The following is a 23,218-nucleotide window of genomic DNA, read 5'->3' as shown; positions in this document are numbered from 1 at the left end:
TTTGGCTGATGGCAGCATTTCACATACAGTTGCAACACCTAGTTTTCTCCCATTATTTACATAATGCAAAGGCTGGAGCAAAAACAAATATATTACTGTCTGCATTGGCTAATTATTTTCTATCACATGTTTGTAATTTGTACTTCCTTTTAAATGAATTAAAAGCTTATATGTTTATACATGAGGCTAATGCTCAGCAGTGATTAACTTTAACTTGCGCCTCATTAACCTTAAGTGGCCTTTTAGCTGGAAGGATGACCCATGGCATAAGACACTAGAGCTGTTATTATTATAAGACAGTGAATCGTTAATTTAACGGGAGATTCATTTGCACAATTGCTTTTTTCCCCTGTAGGCTATTTTCACCATCATATTTACAATTACAACCATAAACTGAATATTGTGATTAGGCTCTGATTGACAGATTGAGTTTCTCTTGAAAATGCAAATTCAAATTTACCCAAATCATTACAGTGTGTTTCTGAACATTACAAATAGAATAAGAACAATTTAACAATAACAATAGAGTGGCACCTTTGCATCTCAATATGCATTGTACTATTAAAAAACGTATCCTTCTTATTTACAATTTAAGAGATGGTTGAGTCATTGTAATGTTCCTTTGATGAGAAAAATATGATACAAAATTTGGTTCTATACTTTTTCTGTTACTCTTTGTGCATCAACATGTTAAAGACATTTGATCCAGACAAACAAGTACCAATATGAATAACAGTCTCTGCTCATAAATAGAACTATTCATCATGCAGAAAAAAACAAAGTTAACTGGTCACTTGAACAAGTACAGCAGCCAGTGACAGCTGGCTTTAAGAATTGTAATCTTGTTTTGCACGAAATATCAAGACTGTGATGCTACAAAAAAGTTAGAGAGCCCAGAGGATAAAGAACAAGAGTGATGACTGTTCAGAGAATCGAAACCGGTCAAAATGCTACAAATTGGGGGAAACTCAGCCGAACTTTCAGCCGAAAGAAGCTATTTTTGCATTGTGTCACGGGGAAAAGAGGATCTGCTAAAGGGCACACTTTGGACAAGGGTTAGTTTGTTCTGGATCCCTCGTACAATGTCTTAACACATTGAATATTCCATGTATGCCTGTAGCAAGTCCCAGAGAAATGTAATTTATTGCTGGTTTGCGGCTGTACCACTTAAAATATATCACATTTGATGTAATCATTCGCAAGATGTGTTAAAATTTGCATTGGGTAAATAATAGGGTTTATTCTTTACATTACATTTTCAAATTGGACATCTCACTGCTTTCACAATTCCAGGCTTTGTGTGTTGTGTAATAAGAGAAGATAGTTCAGTAGTTATCAGCATGTGTGAAGATATTTATTTATTTCAGCAGGTTTTGGGTCAACATGACAATGACCATGGGCATCATGTCTACACAACAATCTGAAGAACTTAGAAACATGAGTATTTTCTTTACAGTATAATACAGTAACAAAGTATTCTCTTTCGCCCAAGTTTCAAAGTGGTCAACAATAAAACCCTTGTTTGTGTTCAATGTGGTTTGCATCACATGCTTTTAGATGATGGGCAAGCACTCATGCTCAGCTGGTTTGATCATGTGCAAAAACAAAATGGTCATGCAAAGAAACATTTCTTCTTCATGTGATTTGGTGAATTCTTCACATCTCTCTGCATAGAACAGTTTGACAGGAAAAGCAACAGTGTTCGCCAATTTGTATTAAAATGTGAAATGTGTTGCACAACAGAGTTTTTTTTTATTTTTCAAGATGGATTAAGTTATTTCCGGTCCAGATGCTTGCAGCTGGAAGCACTATATGCAGCATTACTAATCCACGTCCCTCTACAGAAACTAGATGACGTTCTCAAAGAGCTGCATGGAAGCCATTATGTTTTCATCCTGTTGAGAACAGAAAGCAGATGCAAGAGAAATTGTGTTGTTTGTGCACAAAGATGCATGAACTCAGCGAATCATGTTTCAGTTCAGTTTGATGATTGGATTACCTTTTGGCAGGTTTCTATGAACTCATCAATAGTCACCACTCCATCTCTGTTTCGATCCATTTTCTGAAAAATGTCAGACATAAAAAGGAGAGGTTTCCTATTTAATCAGCTATGAAACCTTACTAAAATGTACAAACGTGTGTCATGAAATCATAGTGATGAACTGTGGCTTTAGAAGAGGTCTGGCCTTCAGATGGGTTTTGATTTTGAAAAGGGGCTTGGTGTCATTTCTCTTTTAAATTAGATTTTCTTTTTCTTCTTTTTCTCTTAAGAGAGAAAGACAAGAGACTAAAACACGACAGTACAGATAAAATACCTGGAAGAATTTCTCCACATGCTCATATGGAGAGTCGTCTCGTACACTGGGTAAGGTATACCTGCCCATCATATCATAAATGGACGTCATTATTGCCATCATTTCCTGCAGGAAACCAGAGAGACATAAAGAACAACTGCAACAGATTTTGGTTCGGTTTCTCAAAACTGCTTCATGCTCTTAGATGCTTGTTTGGAAAAGGAGATGTACTTATGACTTCTGGTGACTAGTAGTTCTTTTGATTACCAATTTTGAATGCACTCATTGTAAGTCGCTTTGGATAAAAGCATCTGCTAAATGACTGTAATGTAATGTAATGAATGTACCTCTTTAGTAATGTAGCCGTCTTTATTGATGTCGTACAGGTTGAACGCCCATCGAAGTTTCTCTGTAACGGAGCCTCTAAGCAACACAGACAATCCTATCACAAAGTCCTGAAAAATAATTTAGAAGATTCATTATTAGCTTTGCGTTTATAGCACAAAACATGCAGTCAGTGGTGAACTCACCTCAAACCGGATGGAGCCACTTCTGTCCATGTCAAACGCATTGAACAAGAAATGTGCATACGTGGTTGCATCTGAGAACATATAATGAATATGTAATAGACTTGAAAAACTTTACTCATTTTGTACTGAAAGTCATGACTTATTTTGCTCATCTCATTCAGCTTGCTATTCCAAACATTTAGCAAGATTTACAAAAAAAATAATAATCAGACCGAGTCAAGGAAGTCTATCTTTTAAATGCTTAAATGATACCAGTGTATTAGTTACATACTGTACCTCCTTGAGGGAAGAACTGGGAATAAATGGTCTTGAAAGTTTCCTCATCCACTAGCCCACTGGGACATTCCTATTAAGAGAAAACAACTTTTACATCATTTAAGTCGTGGCATATTAGATTAGCTAAATAATAATAAAAATAGTAGTTATATAATAAGAATAACAGAGTATTAAAGTTAGCATTACGGATATTCCATCATTGTATGGTGCTGTGCACACAGTTGCTGCCTGACTGCAGTGCAGGTTTATGGCCACTAGAAGGCAAAACAGAGCAGGATATCCAAAAGATTCATAAATGGCAAAGGTCTTTAGTGCTCTTTCTTTATAAATCCTTACAATGCAGTTACGCCAGAGTAGTATAGTAATGAATAGCCTTATGGCACATGGGTACACGCTAGTTGAAATCAAGGAAAAATGCAAGTAGTGCAAAGAAAAGAAAAAAGTTCTACAACAGCACAACAAGAACAGAGAAGAAAGCAAGTCAGAGAACATCAGATTTTGAAAACAAAAATCTCTTAAAATCTTTTTCATCAGATTTCCCTGAACAGAGCAATCTGCAACCAAGAGCAAGGCACCCTGGGGAGATTAAATTGTAGTTTTGTTTACACTGAACATTTCTCACCACAACTCATGTGTATCGATAAGGTATCAGACACCTCATAAAACATTTGCAAGTTTATTTTATTATTATTGTTTTTTTCATAATCTCTTTAAGTTTAAAGCCTGCTTTGTTTAAATCAGCTTCAGCTCTTCTTCTATTCTTTAATGGCACTTTGCTGTCACAAAGCTGTCAATATGCATTAGCCGCCTTTGCAGTCGGCAAAAATATGTATATATCACGTAAGTACCGCGTTTGTGCATTTGCATCTTTGTGCATGTGTTGGAAAAACACAAAGATAAAAAGAACACAGGCACCCACTCATTGAAAACATTGCTCTACAGCGTCACTTGTGGTCAAAAACTGGACACGGTACCTTTAATCAGGAAATATAAATCTAGATCTGCATTATTTTAATTGTTGGCTGAGACCAGTAATTCCCAACCTTATGTCGAAACATAAATCTGAGTGGTCACAAGAAAGAAAATAGTAGGGCTGACTAACACTAATACCATTTCGTTGACGAATCGATTAATGATTTAACGACAGATCTGTTAAAACTGAGTTTCTCCACAAAGAATCACACAAAAGCATCACTTTAAATCTTGTGTTTACCAGAGTTGTGCTCATGAGTTTCTTGGAAATAACGACTTATCGACTTAAGAAATCTAAACAACCAGCTAGTCGACTACTTGGCTAAGTACCCTAGAATATAGAGAAAAACAACATCGATGACGATATTTCTGCTGAATACAATTGGACTATCTCGTCATCTTTGCTTTTTCTCCTGTGAATTACTGGATGATTTTACATCTTCAAGAATCTAAATCACAAGCGATAAAACGTCTCGAGAAAGATAACCCGTAAACATATGCATACATGTAATGTCTACACCTACATACTCGCATACACACCCATATGCACGAGACTGTGTGTTTGTTAAGAATGGTGGTAAGGAATTGTTAATTGTGCCAGAAAGTTGCCTTTATTCCTGTCATTGGGATGAACTGATTGTTTTCATACATTTTTGAAGCCTCTGTAGAGCGACTGAAGCTCCTTCCTGGTGAACTGCGTCTGGGCTTGGAGCTGATCGAGGCCCTCTGGTTGGTGACGCACCATTGAGAGTTCAAAGTCGCTGTCACAGCTGTCTGTCAGTGAGAAACAGAGAAAACAAGGATGGGGTGGGAAAGAGGGGGAGGAAGAAAAGTGGACAGAAATAGAGGTAAGAAAAGAAAGAAAAAAACAAAACAAAAGGAAGGAGGGAGATGAAAATACTACAAAATCAAATAGATGGGAGGCAAAACATATATACAGCACACAACTCAAAATGCTCACCATCTTTACACAAACAAAACACAAATTTGAAGCCAAAAATTGAGAGTTTTAAGAAGGAAAGATGAGACAAGGAAATGAGTGAGATAGGGGGTAAGAAGAATTAACAGCATTAATTAAACATGATAAAAGAAGATGAGACAGAGGGAAAGATCATGGGACATTTTTTAATACAGAAGTTAGACAAATTATGAGTAAGAGGGGATTGTAGCTCAGAGTGGTTAGAGGAAATAAGCAGATATACAGTATAGGTGGGTAAGAGCAGTATGTTAAGGGAAAAATACCTTTGTAATTGTGGACACTTTGGCTTTGTCCAAAATAACTCATTCTCTATTCCTTAAATAATGAATAATCAACAGTTTACTCTATAGCATGGAACAAATTCAGATTTTTGACACAAATAATCATAATTTTGGGCTGTCCCCAGCAAGTGTAAAGTCACATTTTCAGTAAAAGTAGTGTTCTAAACCTAATTCTTTGCTTAAAAAGTGGAAACAATAATAATAAGAAATTGGAGAAATAGTGGTAGGAAGAAATTAGGACGGTTGGAGGAAATAAAACAAACAGACATACAGTGTACTTCCTTTTGCGCCATTGTGGACATTTTTAGGTCACTATTGTAGACAGAGCTTAAAGACATTTAAATAAAATGATGGAAAGTAAAGAATGATTTAAGACACTTTGACTCGCTATATTGTCACAGGTGCCACTAATTAACATTGATGAAGCTGCGCAGCAGTTTGCACAATGTCACACCTGAATTGAATGCATGAATTCATCTTATCATCATTCAATTAAAAAAATGAAGGGGAAGAAGCTCACAGAGACTACTGGGATGAAATTAAACTTAATGCTAAAGCGCAGAGGAATACCACTGGAGGTACTCACCATCTTTATAAGAGCAAAAACACAAATGGGAAGTTGAAAAAGACCAGACCAGGAAGAGATGGGGATGAAGGAATGAGAGGGGAAGAAGAGAGAACTGTTAAAATATTTGGTTTGAAGTCGACAGGTTACCAACATAGTGATCACGTTATTAAAGGATATATATATATATATATATATATATATATATTATTTTATTTTTAAACAACATTAACATGCCAATATGTGCACTGAAAGAGTTTTTGGTTGCTGCAAATGTTTATGTCCAGTATGAATAAAAAGAGCAATTACAGCAAACCAAAAACTCTTCCTATGTATATATATGTGAGTGTTGTTTAAAAATATTTTCTAAAATGTGAACTGTCTTTTAATATTTTACAGCCAGCTCGACTGCACTTAATTCATAAATTAAGTATCACTTTTACGGTCAACATAATTGTTCTAATGCTACACAAAACACCAAGACAAAATTTGAACATACAAACATCTCTTTATGTCTTACCTTCGAGTGACAAGGGCTCCCAAACCCCAAACTGTTTGAGCACGATATAAAACATTCCAACAACAACAGCAATGGCAAATACTTCCATGCCATCCACTTCCATTGTTGCCTTGCATTAGATATCTCCTGTGCAGAAGCCTCTTTTAAAAATCTTAATGTTAACTTCCTCCTGCCACGTTTTAACAGGCATCAGCAGTTCTATTCACTTAAATGAAACCCCCAACTTAAACCACTGACCATTTAGACGACACAGATTGTCCGCAGAGCATCCTCTTTTAAGAAAACAAGTTCAAAGTCCACCATGTGTAATGAAATATCAAATTCATAGAGTGACAATCCCCCAAAATGATCCAAAGCTTTCTCCACTGGCAAACGATCCATCTCTGTTGCTATGCGCTGGCATTTCACCTCCTGGCCAGTTCATTTTAGGATCTCTCCCACAACTCCATCAACTCAGGGGCTCCACCCTCCACTCTCTCCATCTCCTCTCACTCCGTCCTGAGCTTTGTGCAGGCGTACGCGTCTCAGGTTGGTTACTGAAGGAATTTCTTTAACAACAGTCTCTGATTGACAATCTAAGCTGCCTTCATTTGCTCAGTCATTTCAAGGATGCAAAGCTGTAAAACCAAGCATTGATCCACATCCGCTGATGGCTGGGATATGAACCGCACTTAGAATGAAGGAGCCTGCCCTGCCCTGTGTGGCGCTGCTTGTGTCTACTATGTCGTTCAGCCGTACACGCAATCAATAACTCAACGGGATTCACTCAGGGCTGAAAGATACCGTGACCTCTACAACTGCAAAAACGGTGTTCTGTTTATGACATTGTAGTTAAGAATTGTGACGTTTAAGTTAATTATATCTGTGCTGCAGAGGCGAGCACACCTTCAGAGGTCAAATTGTAGCTTCTGTGAAATGCTCCGCAAAACACGCATGCAGAGTGTTGGTGGTCTAAAAAGTACTTTTTCACATTTTGCTGTTAAAGAGCGAGCAAGTGTTTTTGTGATGATAATGAGGACAATGAGAGTGAAGAAGAATAGGAGTATAGTTCACAGCTGATGACTCTGCACAACATAATGGACTTGGTTAAAGTACAAAGAGGGGGTGGAGGGCAAATCAATTGTTGAGAGGTAAAATACTGGTCTTAGAAGAGGAAGAGAAAGCGGGCCAGAAATGCATTTCGATAGCCCGGGGAGGGTTTATGTAAATAGACATAAAACGTGTCAGCATATGAAACCAAATGGTATCCATAGCATTAAATTTGTTTTGTGTTTTCGGAGTGCTGCTATCCCAGTTAAAGATGTAACTTTAACAGAGCACCTGTCTTGCACTGGACATACAGTACTAAAATGGACTTCCAAAATAATATGGTTAACTTAGCCTTGTATGAGTCGGAGTGTAAAATCAGAGGTGATGGTTCGCCCAGGCCAATAAAATGCTGCAAGTAGTTACCCTTTGCAGTGTATCTGATGTGTGGCCTGATCCTACCTCACCGGACAGAAACACACTCAGCCATTACAGAACATGCAAGATGTATGAGCTCATGTGGGAACTTGCCTGCCATAAAAATAATGCAGCATTATACTGTTTAATGCACCTTAAGTGCTGATCTATCCCTGTACTTCTTTTAAATACAGACAAGAGTGAGGTGGCTTAAGCATGCAGAGATGCAGACATTGCAGCAATCTGTCTAACCATCAGGTTTTAATGACTGCAGTGAGAGCAACATTACAGCTCAGAGCCTGGGCCCATCTATCAAAAACCATCACACGAGTTCTCGTCACACAATTAAACACCCTGAACTTCGCTCGCTCTCAGCCTTTTTCTTAGTGCACGCTTTTAGCTCTTTCATTGATTTTTATGCATCTCATTTTTGGCAAGAAATTACCTGTCTGGAAAGGCTTCATACACACCTTGCATTGTGCAAAGGGGGATTCCACCTGCTTTTTTATATGAGTTTTGTTCAGGTTCCACTAAACTTAAACTTAAATGTGCATTGATAACACTAATTACCTGAGAAACTATACATTTAAATGGTATGAGAGCCATTCAAAATTACATTTTTATAGCAATATTTCCATGTGTGGGTTACTCACAGATGGCCTCCTATTTTAACAGCTGATATGATTTGACAGAGAGCTTGAATGTTTTCACTTTCTATAATATGATATGACAGCTAGCTTCCTCTCTGATGCAGTTATCAAAGAGTGCAGGAGGCCCAGCAGCAGTCACAATAAAAAATGTATTGTAAATTCTGACCGCTGAAATATTCGGACAATTCACACACTGCTGCAGCAGAGGAAAATACCATTGTTTCCTTTACTGATAACAAATCAGACAGCAGCTCAAACTCTAGCAAAACTGAAAACAAAGAAACTGCAAACAAATACATAGTAAACTTTTGCTTTCAGATTTTACAGCATTAAAGTGCAACATCCTCTGATAATTGTGTTATTCTCACCTTCCTAACTACATAAACAATAATGTATAAATGACATAATGCATTGCATTATGGAACCCAACATCGATTTCATCACTAAACAGCAGTTCCACATTTTCCAGTATTATTTTTTAATGTTAGGAATATATTTGTATTGGGTCGTTCTGCATGAGATACACCTGAGTGTGAGTGAGTGCAGACTACCTTCTGCTGTACAGAGAGCAGCTGCAGGAGACACTCAGGAGCTATAATGTTCAGACACCACTAGAGGGAGATCAAGTTGTTATAAATTTGATGAAGATCTGCTTGAAAACGTAACAAATATTACTGTTTGAACTAATGATCTCGGTGGAAAATAAAATAGTAAGTGAGAATAATGATGAATTTGAGCTTATAGAGTGCAATGCTGACAAAGGTTTCAGTACATATCTAATGCAAATATACTTAAAGTCCTCTAAATAAAAGATCAAGACCGTTTCCTTGATAAAGTCCAAATTAGCAGCGGAGTTCATTGTTAAATTCAAATTGTATGATTTGCCTGTGTGAAGGGATGGTTTGTCATTCTTCAGAGCATTTGTCCTGTTACTGTTTTCATCAACATCCTGTTTGAGGCACATGGCCGAGAGAAGCAGTAAATGACAATAGCTGGTCATTTCTGGAAACTGCAGAGGAGACATTTTGTCTTTTCATCACTACGTTTGTTACCCAGGCTGATTAAAGTATCAGAGGGGGGAAGAAAACATTTTAAATATAAGTTGAAATAAGTGAATTATGAGATTTTGCTCGGACAGATAGCAGAAATTAATGTCTGTCCTGCCGGTCAAGCGCACGCACACAGTTAGCCTGCACAGAAAGACAATGACAATAATTTAGATAAACAAAGAAAAAGGGACATGTAGGGGCAGTCAGTGGACGACACTGCTCATCATCTGACTATAAAGCAAAGGGTCTCTGTCTGTCTGTCTGTTCTTCACATAGCTCGTGAACCGCTCATCTGATCAACTTCACACTTGTCAGGTGTATCGCATGCTACCAGGGGAGTGCTTTGCCATATTTGGTTCAGTTTGGACTTGTGACACGTTCTTTATTAACACACTTTGAATGAACAAGCGAACTGCGTGCAGCAGCGTGGGCGGAGCTTCAGGGCTCTGCAGTCTAGCATGTCATCCGCAGCGGACGGACAGCAGTTATTTTTTGCTGCTGGATTGAGCCTGCTAAATACTAGATAGAATTTCTAGGAGGTGAAACGGTCAGACAAATACAAACATTTCTGTGTGTCTGTGAGAGAAAGAAAGCGAAAAGAAAGCGGCAGTGGTCCATTCACTGATTGATTAGCTTCTGAAATGAAGAGGTGTTTGGTGAAGAGAGAGGGCTGTGTGGTAAACACTGAATAGAGGAAAAAAAGGGCGAGAACATACAGTAGATTTATACTGTAGACGGGTAGGTGCTTTAAAATGAATTTATTCTGTAGCGCAGGAGATTGAAGGCCTGCCCCCCTACTGCTTTATTTGAGTCCCACTCCCCCTGCTGTCACACACAATTATGAAAATGTTCAATATACTGTATTGTTGTTGTTGGTTATCCTGGTGGTGTGTATCTTTAAACGCCTGTACCTGGCCCTTGCTGCGTGGTACTGGCGATAATCCACTTGACGAGACAACACTTCATCAGAGATTTACGCGTGAGCCGTGGTTTCTCCCACTTGGCGTCGTCTGTCTGTCCAGCCGGGTTTGGATCTGTCCCATTGGCATCAGGCCGCAGGCCGCCATCCACTGCCTTTCCTTCCGCCTGAGGGAGACAGAAAAGAAACTGTCCTCCGAGAGAGAAAAAGACAGAAGACAGACCTCATGGTGCTTCTGCACTTTTCCCCACCAGAGGGTCCACATGAACACAGCATGGAAGAAGAAAGCAAGCCACTCTGCAGGGAAAACGAGACACACAACCCAGCTAAAACATGTTCCATGTCATAGCAGCCAACCTTGTTCACCAAATTCCTTGCATGTGTGTCCAAACTTACCAGAAGGCTATATGTTCCTCATCTCCTTTCTGCTTTATTTGAGTCCATTGTGTAAATCATATTCACGACTATATATAATATATTTTGGCTCTAGGAATGGCAATGTTGGACTGTCGCCAGTGGGTCCACCACTGAAATATCAAAACAATTATTCAATGGATATCCATGAGATTTGTCAAAGATATGCTCGGTGCCCAGAGGATGAATTCTAATGACTTTGGAGATCCACAGATGTTTCCTTGTGTGCCACCATAAAGTTCTTGTTTATGGTTTTAAGAGAACTGTCTCAACAACCATTGTATTAATTTCCATGTAATCAAGTGCAGTGTTGCATATGAAGTGTAATAACTTTGGCGATCCCTTAACTTTTCATCTAGTTCCATTATCAGTTCATAATTTCAATCCAATACTTTGATTTATAACCAAACACCTGCAAAACTAATGACATTGCCATCAACCAGTTAGTAGTAGCCTTTATTTGTTCAGTGCTAATTAGTAAATCTTAGCATACTTAAATGTTAAACAAAGCTGGTGAACATAATACAAATGATACTTGCTTAGCATCAGCATGTTCCCATTGTCAACATGAGCATGTTAGCATGCCTACATTAGCATTTAGCTCACAGCACTGCATTGCCGAAATACAGCCTCACAGAGCTGCTAGCACGAAGGAAAGGATCAGTTTATATAGTTCTGTAAAGTGGTGCCTTTTTGTTTATTATACAGATTTAAGAAATATCAAAGACGTTTTGAATGTGCTTAGTTTCCAGAAAAAAAAGAGAAAGAATTTGGAAAAAAAATCAATCTAATATTCTTGTAACATGAGTACTTATGAGAATGGACATGCAAGCTCTCTCCTTTCCAGTTATTTTCGCCACACATAACATCTTCTCATCTCACCATGGATGCACACTCAGTGTTTCTATATTCTGATTAATATTTCAGTGATAAAAAAGCTTTACATTTCTGAATTTATGATTTAAATAGCACAACCAATCAACCATTTACTAATCCAAGGATGGTAACTGTTATGCTTTTGTGTTTTGTGTTTTAATTACTTTGTTTTCTCAGGAACCGTCTTTGTAGGACTGTGTTTTTCACTTTTATGAGGTTGCAATGGGAAGGGTTTGTAGAGAAAATAGATAGGGCCGCTATCTGGGGAGCTCCTCCATCCCCCCATGTTCCCTTTTGAATATGAAAGGACGCCAAAGCATACAGAACATTGAGAATGTCGCTCAATAATTCACACTTCTTAAAACCGCATCAATAAAAGATCAGAATTGGCTGCCACTGTGAGGTGAAAGATGACTTTGAATAAAACACTAAGACTGATACTTGATGGACCCTCCAAAAGAACACAAACAAACAGACACATACTGTACACACACACACACACACACACACACACACACACACACACACACACACACACACACACACACACAGAGTCACAAAATTAATTCTTAGGGTTAGGGTAAACCCAATAGTATATCAAGCAAATAAAAGAACATCAGTCAAACTAAACCATCTGTGACCCATTTTAAAATTCTGAAAAACTGGTGGAACAGATCTGAAGGAGAAGGTGATTTGGGGTCTTCACATCCAGAGCGCTGTATTATTCAAAGGACTGAAACCATTCGTGATGAGTAGTGAGATGCTCCCTGAGATCATCTAAGTCATAATGAACGCTGTGGGCGACCATCCTCCACTTATCATCACATATGCTACCGTTGCGAGCACACAAACACACACACACACACACACACACACACAAATTCCACATATCACACAACCTGATATCAGTCAAGATTGGAAACAGATTTTGATCCACACACATGATAGCGGTGTGGTCTAAATACCCGACAATCAATCAGCATATAAACTAGTAAAAGTTAACCAGCCAGCATATAATGCTGTTCATGTTAATGCAATAATAGTAACACCATCCCAATAGTATATTTAAATTTAGTCGACAATATCTCTGTACTTTAACTTAAGATACATTTTGAATGCAGAACTTTTACTTAACTACTGAATATGTATATATTAATACAGTATAAAGTAAAGAAGGCTACTTCTCCAACACTGGAAACCACAATGCATGCCTCACTAAAATGTACGGTCCAATGCTTTTTCTCTGAAATGCTCACTCAAGTGTTATGACTTTCTGCTGCTGATAAATTAGAAAGTACAAAGATTGCAGTAAGTCAGCTCAAAAGTACTATAGGTACACTATAAGCACATACAGGAATATTACAATGATGAATCATTCTGCATGCTAGTCTATCCCTGCAACAAATAAATCAAAGCATATAGCAATAAATGTTTCTTGTACCTGCATTGCGTCTGGATGTGTGTTGCCGTTGTGCAGAACAAATCGCTGCAATCCTTCTCCACTCGCGCTCCTCAAAGACTCTGAGGTGATCTGCAGCAGCATGCAGAGAGACAGAGAGAAAAAAAGCCATTTGAAGGAGGAGCAGAGCTGCTCAGAAGGCTGAGCTCACACACCAAGCTGGGGATAAATACTATAAAAATACAATCATCACAGCTAGAGATCAACAAACGTTTAAACCTGAAGAGTCAACGCTTTAGCGATCTGCGGGAGAGTCCTGATCCTCAACAGATCTCAACAGAATGAGCATCAAAGCCTGAGCTGCTCTCAACAAGTGAAGACGAGGCAAAGGATTTATAGAGTGACAGAAGGAGGTGGTGATGAGGTGTTCACATCGTGACACGTATTATTAGAAATGCTAGACATATTAAAACCTGCGGTGAAGGTGTATACGTCCAAACTCAGACAGGCTCCAACAGTGCGACTCTCTGAGGAAATTAAAAAGGGTTGTTGTGTTTCATACTCACATACTGTCCAAATAGATTTGCTGGTTTTATGGCTCAGTGCACTTGGCTGTCTGTGTGATCCTGCTCAGTTAAAATGAGAAAAATATTTCATTTAATTGACTCATTTATTTTTTAGCACCATTTTAGTTATTTTTGTGCTTATATATAAATATTACAATAGTTATTGTGGGATGGTCTCCCTAATACATGATGGTGACTTTAGGTGGATTTTTGGTTGGTTTCTTGCCAATTGTTGTCAAACTATAGAAAACAACACTTCTCATCAACATTGAATAAACACGTTGCATTTAGGTTTATAATTTCCTGAACCCAGTCTAAAAACTTACTTTAATTTGACTTTGAAATGTAACATTATAGCCCAGTGAGAGCACACTCTGTGCTGTGCACCTGCTTCTGTCCATGGTTTCACATTAACTTGGAAGGTAAACAAATACGAACGCAGGAAGCGGCCTCCTGAGCCCAAAATATGCCCCGACATTGTTTCTGCATCTGCTTAAGTGCCTCTTCTCAAATTCTATGAAAGTCATGAGGATGAGGGGGCGCTTTATTGCCGGGGGGAATCTGACAAAAAAAAAAACAGACATGAAGAGCAACAGAGAGGGAGGAGAGACATGAGAGAAAGACGGGTCTCATTTTATTCTAGATAAGCAATCAACACTGGACTAGACACCTCACTGCATTGTGCATGCTAGTGCACAATGCAGTGAGGTGGGGTCTAGCAGGTAAACCTTAATTTATTCATTTTAAATTCAAATTAGATTATTAACCAATGTTTACCACTAATATCTCAACTGGAGAAAGTATTAGAGTATTCGTATTCAGTCTGTCCTTGTGCCTCTCATCTTCCTACAGGTCGCTCACTCCTGCAGAAACGGAGGTTATTTTTAGCCTCACACGTTCCAGAGAGCCTCCAGTCTCCCCTGTGCCTTACACATCAGCTCAGGGTTTAATTGAGGGTGTGTGTTCAGTGCAGATGTGCCTTCTCTGCAAGTGTTTGTGTGTCTGTGAAAGGGAGTGTCTTTTTCAGATTTTCTCTCTGTCCTCATAAATGTTGCATTTTCTTGCATGCATGGCTGCACACAGTTGTGCACATATTCACACTTTGTCTCCAGCTGTGTCACAAATAATCCACTGCTTCTCCTCCTTTTGTATGAAACACGATCACAGCCTTGAAATGTAATATTGCAACCTGTTTATGGTGTCTAGAAAACAGAGTGGTGTTATTGCAATGGGGTAGATGAGGATAAACAGCCTCATAGCAAAAAGGACATTAAAGGTTTGTCATTTTCTACACTCTGTGGTTATATAATGCTTTTCCCCAAACGTTCAAACAAAAATAAAAAGGTATCAAAATAAACACTCCACAGCTATCCCAATAAACAAAACTATACAATAAAACACTATCACATGCTAACACATGCGCTAACTGAAAGGCTAACATGCTGATGTTAAGCAGGTAATCCTTTAAACATGCTCACCATCTAATTTACCTCCAACAATCTGACTTTAATTTGAGTGAAAAGCAGAAACTGCTGTTGTATTTTTACGAGTTGTAGGGGTTTAGTGCTTCACTCTCTTGCAGTTTAGTTATCAACTACTTAATGTAACTTTCTTTTTTTCACACTGGACGCAATACTATAACCACTTCACTTCCCCTCTGCTGCACCCCACTCACATTTTACTGACCCATGAAGTTTAGAGGAATCATAATGTCAAGGCATGTCAATGTTTTAATTAACTCAACAACCCTAATCTGTCTTGTGTGTTAATTATGTGTGTGCAGGTCTGAGCAGCTCTGAAGATGGTCCTTGTTATTAGGGACCTCTGAAGGTTACAAGTTAATTACACTGTCTGCCATCAATTAACTCACGAAATGCAGTGAATAAAAGTTTCAGATTATATTGGCATTTTCTTCTTGCATATATTTTCCAGACATCACACAACATCCATCCCATCTGACCTGATTCACTGCAGGGTGATTGGATTGGATGGTATTTGACATGTCTTGTGTCATCTTATTGTGATCCAACTTTCACATGTGGTAAGTAAATAGCTTGTGCAGGATAGGTAAGAAGCTATGAACATATACAAAGACCTGGGAAACTCAAGGCAAGATAAACAGAATTATATCAAATAAAAATACTACGGGGGAGAAACAGTTTGCCAGTTTCATTGCTATGTCAATCATCCCAATTGGAGCAGGAGTCTTCGTTTGAGGCTTTCAGAAACACACAAAATATGAATCAATGTTTTGTGGTTGAGGAACATGTAAGACACACCGCTGCACAGGGTTTCATACCTGTAAATGTTCAGCACCACAGACAGCTCCAGCAGCTCTTCACAGACAGTGACTGAGTTCAGAGGTCACATCTGCGATGGTCCTGGTGGTGCTCTAAACCACAGGGAGAGGAGACAGAGGTGACCTACTACTGGAGCGATGACTGATTGCACACCTGCATCGCCTCTCCACAGATTTAACCCCACCTGTTGATTCACACACAGCTTTATCAGCTCCTCATCACCATCTTTGCCTTATACTGTGTCTGTGTGAAACTAAATGGAGAGGGGTTTTGGTTGGAGGATGATGCACAATGCACACAGAGAGTGTAATGTTTGTTCCTCATTTGCTTTCCATTATTTAACACTTGTGCACTCTTCTGTTTTCTCCCTGAGTTCTGAGCCCCGGGGCCTCTGTGCGACTAGATCTACTACATGTCTACCTGCTATACATACACTGTACAATTTTATTTATTTAGGTATTTGCACTTAAGTCAATAATTGGTCTTTCTACTTTTACTTCACTGCATTTTGAAAATAGATAGCTTGATTACCAAATATTTTAAGATTTTGTATTCAGAAAAAACAGAATTATAAGCATGGATTTCAATCACTAACTGGTCTTATTAATATGTTTTGGTACTGGATAATAATTCATCTTTGTATAATTTTTCAGTTTGGACACCAGATGTCCCCATTGGCCACAACTTGACAAGTTAGCTGCTGACCCGTTTGCTGTCTCAGTTCAACAAAGAGACTCAAAACATCTGATTAAACTCCACTCACCAGATAAGATGTTAAATGTGCTACATGTTAAACTGTCTCTTTCTTGCACATGCATTTCTAAATTTACATAATCCTAGTTTCAGTCTCCTGACTTTTGATTATGTTCCAGTGTATAATCACAGGGTGTCTCTATTGACTTTACGGCCAGGTGATTAGCCTGATGTAACACCCAGTAATATTTTAACTGTTCACATGCTGATGCATGCGTCAAGGCTCTCTCTCTTTGAAGCAAGTCACATAAAAACACTCAACTAGCGTGTTGTAAAGAAACTCTAATTTACTAGACAGATGTTCCAGCCTTCAGGGACAAAGCTGTAACTATCTGTCTTAATAACTGGATTGGGGAAAAGAAACTCGGAGGATGACTGCAGTATTTGTATTTGTGGGGGCTTTCTGCCTGCAGGACGCTTTTCTTTCTCTGTGTAAATTTCCTAATGGTTTTGTTTACCCTTCAGCGACAATAATTACTTACTGGGCAGAGAGCGCTGCCATAAAAAGAAACAGGAAATCTGTTACTGCTCACAAATTTACTCTCTCTCTCTCTCTCTCTCTCTCTCTCTCTCTCTCTCTCTCTCACACACACACTCTCAAACACACTCGTGGTTGGTCTCACACACCCGAACACACTAAAATGGATTTACATTTTTCTGCAGTTACTCTACAGCAGATTAAGAGTTTAGTGGAGCAGGACTTTCTCGCACTTACTGGCCAGACTTCATTAAACAAACATGCCAAGGATAGAATATCTATGGTCCGCCTCAGTTTCCTGGCTAAGATGTGACGTCAGTCTGGAGGGAAAAGTGGGGGCCCATTGAGATCCATTCACTATCTGCTGAGGATGTGAGAGGCTGTGGCTGCTTCTGCACCACCCACTTCATTCCCCCACAATCAACAGGAAGACTGGAGGCCAAGGAGAGCAGCCACACTCTGCAGGAGAGGAAGGACGTGGAGGTCCAGCTGTACAGTCAGAACAAAGGAAAACAATCAAGGCAAAGGAATGAGCAAGAATCAGAAAGAAGTGAAGAAAATCCAGACAGTTTATCTGCAGAACTTGGAAAAACTAAACCAAGGGATAAAGCCGGACAAGAAAAGTTGGAAACCAAAGGAAGGAGACTTTGCTGCAGCGATGGAAAAGCTGCGACAGCCTCCCATAGCTGGAAAAGTAACCAAAAGCTCAGCACACAGAATCAGCAGAGATCTCACCTGCTCCATCTGCCTGGATCTCTTCAAGCAGCCGGTGTCCTTGCCCTGTGATCACACCTTCTGCCAGGGGTGCATTGAGGGTTACTGGACCGGTCCCCGGGGCCCCATTCAGGGAGGCACAGGCTCCTGCCCTCAGTGCAGGAAGGTGTACCCGGGGCAATGCTACAGGCCCAACCGCATCGTTGCCAACATAGTGGAGAGCTACTGTCAGGGTCTGGAGGAGAGCGGGACTGGACCTCGTCTGGCAGATGTTGGAGTGGCGGAGAGGGTTCCTGCTCCGGTCCCACGCTGCAGCAGACACAGAGAGGAGCTGAAGCTTTACTGTGAGGAGGACCAGGAGCTGGTGTGTCTGGTGTGTGGTCTCTCCCAGGAGCACAGGAACCATACCATGGTGTGTGTCCAGGAGGCTGAACAGAAGTATCGGGTGAGTTGAGCCTTAACTAAACATCTGATTAGAGTAAACAATTCAGCAGAGTGTCAAGATCTTACAGTTGATCTGTCGATGAAGTTTAAATGTTTATTTTCCAAAATTCTATGCATCTCAAGAAGTATGCATATTGTACTTAGTGCATAGTACAGTACAGGGTAATTGTAATGTTTACTACATTGTATCTAAATTGTAAATTACATCATGGCAGGTGTCTATTTTTGTATATGCAGTTTAGAATGCGTATCCATCTATTGTTTTTGCTCCATTACAACTAGTAAAAGTAGATGTGACATTGTATTTGAAGTGAGAAGCAGGTCAGTATATGGTGATGTTGTGTCTCTGTCCGGTCAGGCGTCTCTAAACAGCTCCATGGATTCCCTTAAAGTTGAACTCAACACGGCACTGCAGTGTGACAGGGAAGCTGAGGACGAGGTTAAAAAGCTGAAGGTGAGAGGAAACAATTCCAAAACACACATAGATATCATAATGCACACACTGCAATCGCTACTGGACTATTTAATGTCTTAGAATCAGATTTTACCAGAAAAGAATTGGTGTATCTGTAAAATGGATGTGATAATGTTTCTTATTACAGTACAACAGAAAAAAAACATGGCATAGAGTTCCCATTTTTCTGCAAAAACTGTAAGTGATTGCTCCCAATGACAATGTTCCTCATCCTTCACCCACTTAGGAGCACACCGCTGACCTGAAGCAGCGCATTGAGGCCCAGTTCAGCGACCTGCACCAGTTCCTGTACCAGGAGGAGAAGCTGCTGCAGGTGAAGCTGAAGACGGAGGAGCGCAGAGAGCTGATCCGACTGGACGAGCACAAAGCCCTGCTGTGTGTGGAGATCTCCCGTCTGCAGAGAGCCGTCCACGAGATAGAGGACAAGCTGAAAGAGCAGGACGCCTTCACTCTGCTCCGGGTAGGTTCGGCTCATACGAGCATCATGCACGATGAATACAGTCCATCTGGAAATTATTTACAGCATGATGAGTCAGCTCTGGGGATGATTATGAAATGCTGAGCTCTTTATTTCAAACTTATTTGTTTCCAGGACTATTTCTATCCTAATGACACAGTAGAGATCACACAGCGGAAGTTAGTTTTATACATCATTCAGTCATGTATTTCTGTGCCAAATGTTAAACAGGCCCCATCATTAACACTCAAGACGTAACTGAGCAGGGTGTGACCATTGTGGCTTTCTTGTTTCAGTTAGTACCCTATTCTTAAAAATGCCACAAACATATTGATCATGTCAGTTTGCATTTATTTGAAGTGTAACTTTTTAGAAATGTTAACACTGTTGCTGCTTTTCTAATAACAAAAGACTTGAGCAGTGAGTGCAGACAGGATGTAGGCCAGTGATCTCACTCGTTGATCTGGAGGATAAGGAGTTTAGCTCAGGCACGGGGCCATACTCTAGGCAACGGCTGTGGGACTTTCCCAAGGCCACAGGGAGATCCCACAGGGTGGATAGCGTGAGCTCAGACATTGATGTAATGTGGAAAAAAGCTTTCTCCCATTTCAGATACAACAAACCTAATCACCGGTCTGCGTCTCTCTTGTCCTGTGTTTATTCTCGTGTCTCGTTTCAGAGCATCAAAGTCCTGCTCCAGAGGTGAGTGTGGGAAAGGTTTTCTATCCTGGATGGGCTTCGTCTTTCGTTCTCTCTCTTTACTGTTCTGACTTTTGCTTTCGTTGGCAGGCCTTCGCTGAAGTTTGAGAAACCTACGTTTACGCCGCCCAGTCTGTGCGAGGGCCGGTTTGCGGGGCCCCTGCAGTACAGAGTGTGGAAATCCATGAAAGGAAGCCTTTATCCAGGTACTTGAAGTGACACTTTAAGCCCCATCTGATATTGAATCATTTATATGTTTGATAATTACTTTTCTTATTTTTTAGTTCCAGCAGCCATCACATTCAACTCCAGCACGGCCAACCCCTGGCTCAGCCTGACCTCCTCCCTCACCTGTGTTCGCTACCAGACCTTTAACCACACCGTGGAGGACAACCCCTCCAGGTTTAACGCTGCCCTGTCGCTGCTCGGGAGCCAGGGCTTCACCCACGGGCGACACTACTGGGAGATCGAAGTCTACAGCAGCACAGTCTGGACCGTGGGGGTGGCCCGAGAGTCGGTGCCCAGGAAGGGAGTCATCAAGGCCCTCCCGGCCAACGGCTTCTGGACTCTCTCCCTCTCTTACGGGATTCAGTACATGGCTGGCACTTCGCCCCCCACCGTCCTGTCCCTGGATGAGCCGCTGGTCCGGATCGGTGTGTACCTCGACTACAAGAGGGGCCTGGTGTCCTTTTACAACGCTGAGTGCATGACACACCTCTACACCTTCAGGGAGACCTTCACTAAGACGCTGTACCCTTACTTCAACCTGGGCTTTCTGGATAAAGTGCATGAAAATGAGCCACTCAAAGTTTTCCTTCCAAAGATTTAACAAAACTAAAAAAGGTGATTTAAATACAACTGAAGAGGGACCAAAGAGGTAAAAACAATGACCAAACAATAATGGAAAATGTACTTTCCATTGTAAATAATTAGAGTAGATTTTGCAATGTACATTAGAAATTAAAACTATCTGTCCAATAGAAACAGGTGTGTCATAAAGGGACCACGTGGAGTTTTCAAACAAATAAAAGTAACATTTAAATTCAGCATTACTCACCAAATGTCCTTGAGGTGTAACATGCATTTCCTTCCTCATAAAACATTTGCAAAAAATATTTTCCTTTGAGCATTGGCCATCATGTTTGCAGGACACCAGTGTGCTTGTGTGTTTGCCAGCTTGCAGTCTTCTTCTTACCTGACTTTGCTGTCGCATTAGAGCATATATTTGTGTGTCACCGCCACCTGTTGATCAGTGGTCAGACTGTGCATCACAAACAAAACAGGAACCCCCTCACTGAAAGTAACAGTAACACATATTGTATGATTTGTAGACTGGATCTACTGCCACACATTTCATTTCAGAGAAGCTGTGCTTCAGTGAAGGAAGTGAAACTATCTGATATTAACTGTTTTATTTTTAATGATTCAATAACCGTTCTTGTGCATGATACACTAATACATTCAATAAAATATCTTAATCGCTCTATACTGTGATTATCATTGTTAAATAAATGTACATTATGCTTTAGTTGTTTAGATGGTGTCATATCATACAAATGATGTATTTGGTGCATTCAGGGACCTTGGGAGATGTTAAGCTTCTTTGGTAGCAGAACGATTGAGAGAGTGAGACTTAATAGCCTTTTTCATGTGAACAAATGGTTTCAGTTTTGGATATCTACTTTGTACTTGTCGTGTAAGATGCGTTGACTGTACCAACTGTTTTGCACCCTGACTACTCCAACATTTTAATAAAAACATTTCTTGAACCTTTTTTTCCCCCCAGTGCTCTTAATCCAACACAAAAATAAATAGAACATGCTTGTCATTTGATTACATAATGTAGATATTGAAGCACTATTTATCACTGTTGAAGAGTAACTGTCCCCATCAAGAGGTCACATGATCACACCTGAGGCAGGAAGAACTGTGCAGTCACTTCTGCATGAAAAGGAAATGCCCGCCTCAGGTGAAATCCCTCCACCTTTAATGAGTGGACGTATGTGCTGACTTACTCCCTTTGTTCTTTCTTTGACCCCAGTCATGTTGTTTGAGTCCTGTGAGGGACTGTCCTCCTTTAATACCAGGCTGACAAAGCAGTGGTTCACTGTCCTCTCTGGTTTAAAGTTTCAAGTTGCTCCTGTGACCACACCCTGTAAGATCCACCTGTAACCACACCCACCGGTGATGTCACAGTGTACTGACACCCACCAGAGTACACTTCTACATCACTGGAGCCAGATGAGAAATAAAGTCACTGGGGGTAAAGCAAAATCAAGATTTGCAGCAGGTGTTAAGTTGATGTTTCAGGTCAATATATAAAAAATGACTGATGAGCATTTAGAAGGGAAATATACTGTACTGCTGTGTGTCACAAGAGAATATAAAGCACAGAAACCCATTTTAAAATACTCAAAATATAATGTGAGGGGATGTTAATCTACTTCAAAAACATAAATGAAAAATATTAAATGAAACACGAGGTCTGATTTTAGCAAAAGAAACTGAGCTTTGAATTGCTTTTGTCCTCCATTATTATTATTATTATTATTACGATTAATAAATTCATTAGAAGTGAACTTTTAACCGCAGACAGTAAAAGGTGACATTATGATACAAAATAACAAGAAAACTATATCACATATACATTGTATATCTCAACACTGTCCTATGACGTAATCCGCTCATTAGAGACGATGTCGCTGGATTTACTCAAAATAATCACTGCAAACTAGTCCTCGCCTCTCATCCTATATAGCTAAATAACAAAAAAGAGTAAAGATGCAATTCTTCTGCATGGCCTCACCCTGTCTAACAGATGTGAATGTAAAGTATGTGGGTTGGTGTTTGTGGTATCAATCCATGCATTCACTCCTCGCCTGGAGATGGGTGTGTCTGACCAAATGTTAGGGGGGAAGTCTCCATTTAGGTTTTGGGGTAGAGTCACTTGCTTGCGTGTAACGTGTCCTGGAACTTTGTGCTGGTGTAGCGTGCATGAAAGCCTTTTTTATTGATGCTGTCATCTGAGTGAAACTTCAAAACGATGGCATCCCCGGCTGAGTAGACTTCCTCTGGGGCCTTTGTGGGGGAAAAAATGACAAAGAGAAGGTTTTTGAAGAGTAATTCAAATAGTGTTTACTACACGAGACAGATATTTTTAGCCTT

General features: G+C 39.9%; 3 protein-coding genes across 9 annotated transcripts in view; 1 reads left to right on the top strand and 2 right to left on the bottom strand.

Moving 5' to 3' along the window:
- Nucleotides 1–1,349: 1,349 nt before the first annotated feature.
- Nucleotides 1,350–16,114, bottom strand: LOC137868979 (calsenilin-like). Of its 5 annotated transcripts, none has more exons than XM_068706049.1 (10): nucleotides 16,033–16,114; nucleotides 13,210–13,299; nucleotides 10,471–10,645; nucleotides 4,722–4,846; nucleotides 3,101–3,170; nucleotides 2,825–2,895; nucleotides 2,642–2,749; nucleotides 2,316–2,420; nucleotides 2,000–2,062; nucleotides 1,350–1,895 (listed from the first exon to the last, which is right to left on the bottom strand). In XM_068706049.1, the coding sequence occupies exons 2-10, from the start codon at nucleotides 13,213–13,215 to the stop codon at nucleotides 1,848–1,850; spliced, it is 771 nt and encodes a 256-aa protein (XP_068562150.1). In that variant the 5' UTR covers nucleotides 13,216–13,299; nucleotides 16,033–16,114; the 3' UTR covers nucleotides 1,350–1,847. The 5 variants fall into 5 exon arrangements, with proteins under 5 accessions (XP_068562150.1, XP_068562151.1, XP_068562148.1 ...); XM_068706050.1 differs by lacking the exon at nucleotides 16,033–16,114 and adding an exon at nucleotides 13,734–13,793; XM_068706047.1 differs by lacking the exon at nucleotides 16,033–16,114 and adding an exon at nucleotides 13,447–13,528.
- Nucleotides 16,115–17,749: 1,635 nt separating this feature from the next.
- trim69 (tripartite motif containing 69) lies at nucleotides 17,750–21,822 on the top strand. The gene is made up of 6 exons (XM_068706043.1): nucleotides 17,750–18,423; nucleotides 18,781–18,876; nucleotides 19,124–19,357; nucleotides 20,034–20,056; nucleotides 20,144–20,259; nucleotides 20,338–21,822. Exons 1-6 carry the CDS (start codon nucleotides 17,794–17,796, stop codon nucleotides 20,880–20,882), a joined length of 1,644 nt encoding a protein of 547 aa, XP_068562144.1. The 5' UTR covers nucleotides 17,750–17,793; the 3' UTR covers nucleotides 20,883–21,822.
- Nucleotides 21,823–21,832: 10 nt separating this feature from the next.
- LOC137868973 (bone morphogenetic protein 1-like) overlaps nucleotides 21,833–23,218 on the bottom strand; it is a 14,185-nt gene continuing 12,799 nt past the window's right edge. For all 3 annotated transcript variants that reach the window (XM_068706037.1, XM_068706034.1, XM_068706036.1), the window contains exon 20: nucleotides 21,833–23,131. In XM_068706037.1, the coding sequence (XP_068562138.1) occupies nucleotides 22,997–23,131 (135 nt within the window). In that variant the 3' untranslated portion in view covers nucleotides 21,833–22,996. The remainder of the gene's footprint in view (nucleotides 23,132–23,218) is intronic.

Source organism: Cebidichthys violaceus, unplaced genomic scaffold (assembly GCF_023349555.1).
Source record: "Cebidichthys violaceus isolate CVI_PGR_0920_01 unplaced genomic scaffold, fCebVio1.0.p SCAF_12, whole genome shotgun sequence".
NCBI lineage: Eukaryota > Metazoa > Chordata > Actinopteri > Perciformes > Stichaeidae > Cebidichthys > Cebidichthys violaceus.
Note: the sequence above shows the minus strand (reverse complement) of the source record. Positions and strands in the feature narration are given on the sequence as shown.

Coding starts and splice junctions, on each gene's coding strand:
- trim69 (XM_068706043.1), top strand. CDS start 17,794: ATGAGCAAGAATCAGAAAGAAGTGAAGAAAATCCAGACAGTTTATCTG. Junction 18,877..19,123: donor ACGAGGTTAAAAAGCTGAAG/GTGAGAGGAAAC, acceptor TCACCCACTTAG/GAGCACACCGCTGACCTGAA. Junction 19,358..20,033: donor ACGCCTTCACTCTGCTCCGG/GTAGGTTCGGCT, acceptor GTCTCGTTTCAG/AGCATCAAAGTCCTGCTCCA.
- LOC137868979 (XM_068706046.1), bottom strand. CDS start 5,036: ATGGTGAGCATTTTGAGTTGTGTGCTGTATATATGTTTTGCCTCCCAT. Junction 3,171..4,721: donor TCTACAGAGGCTTCAAAAAT/GTATGAAAACAA, acceptor TTCTCTTAATAG/GAATGTCCCAGTGGGCTAGT. Junction 1,896..1,999: donor TCATAGAAACCTGCCAAAAG/GTAATCCAATCA, acceptor TGTTCTCAACAG/GATGAAAACATAATGGCTTC.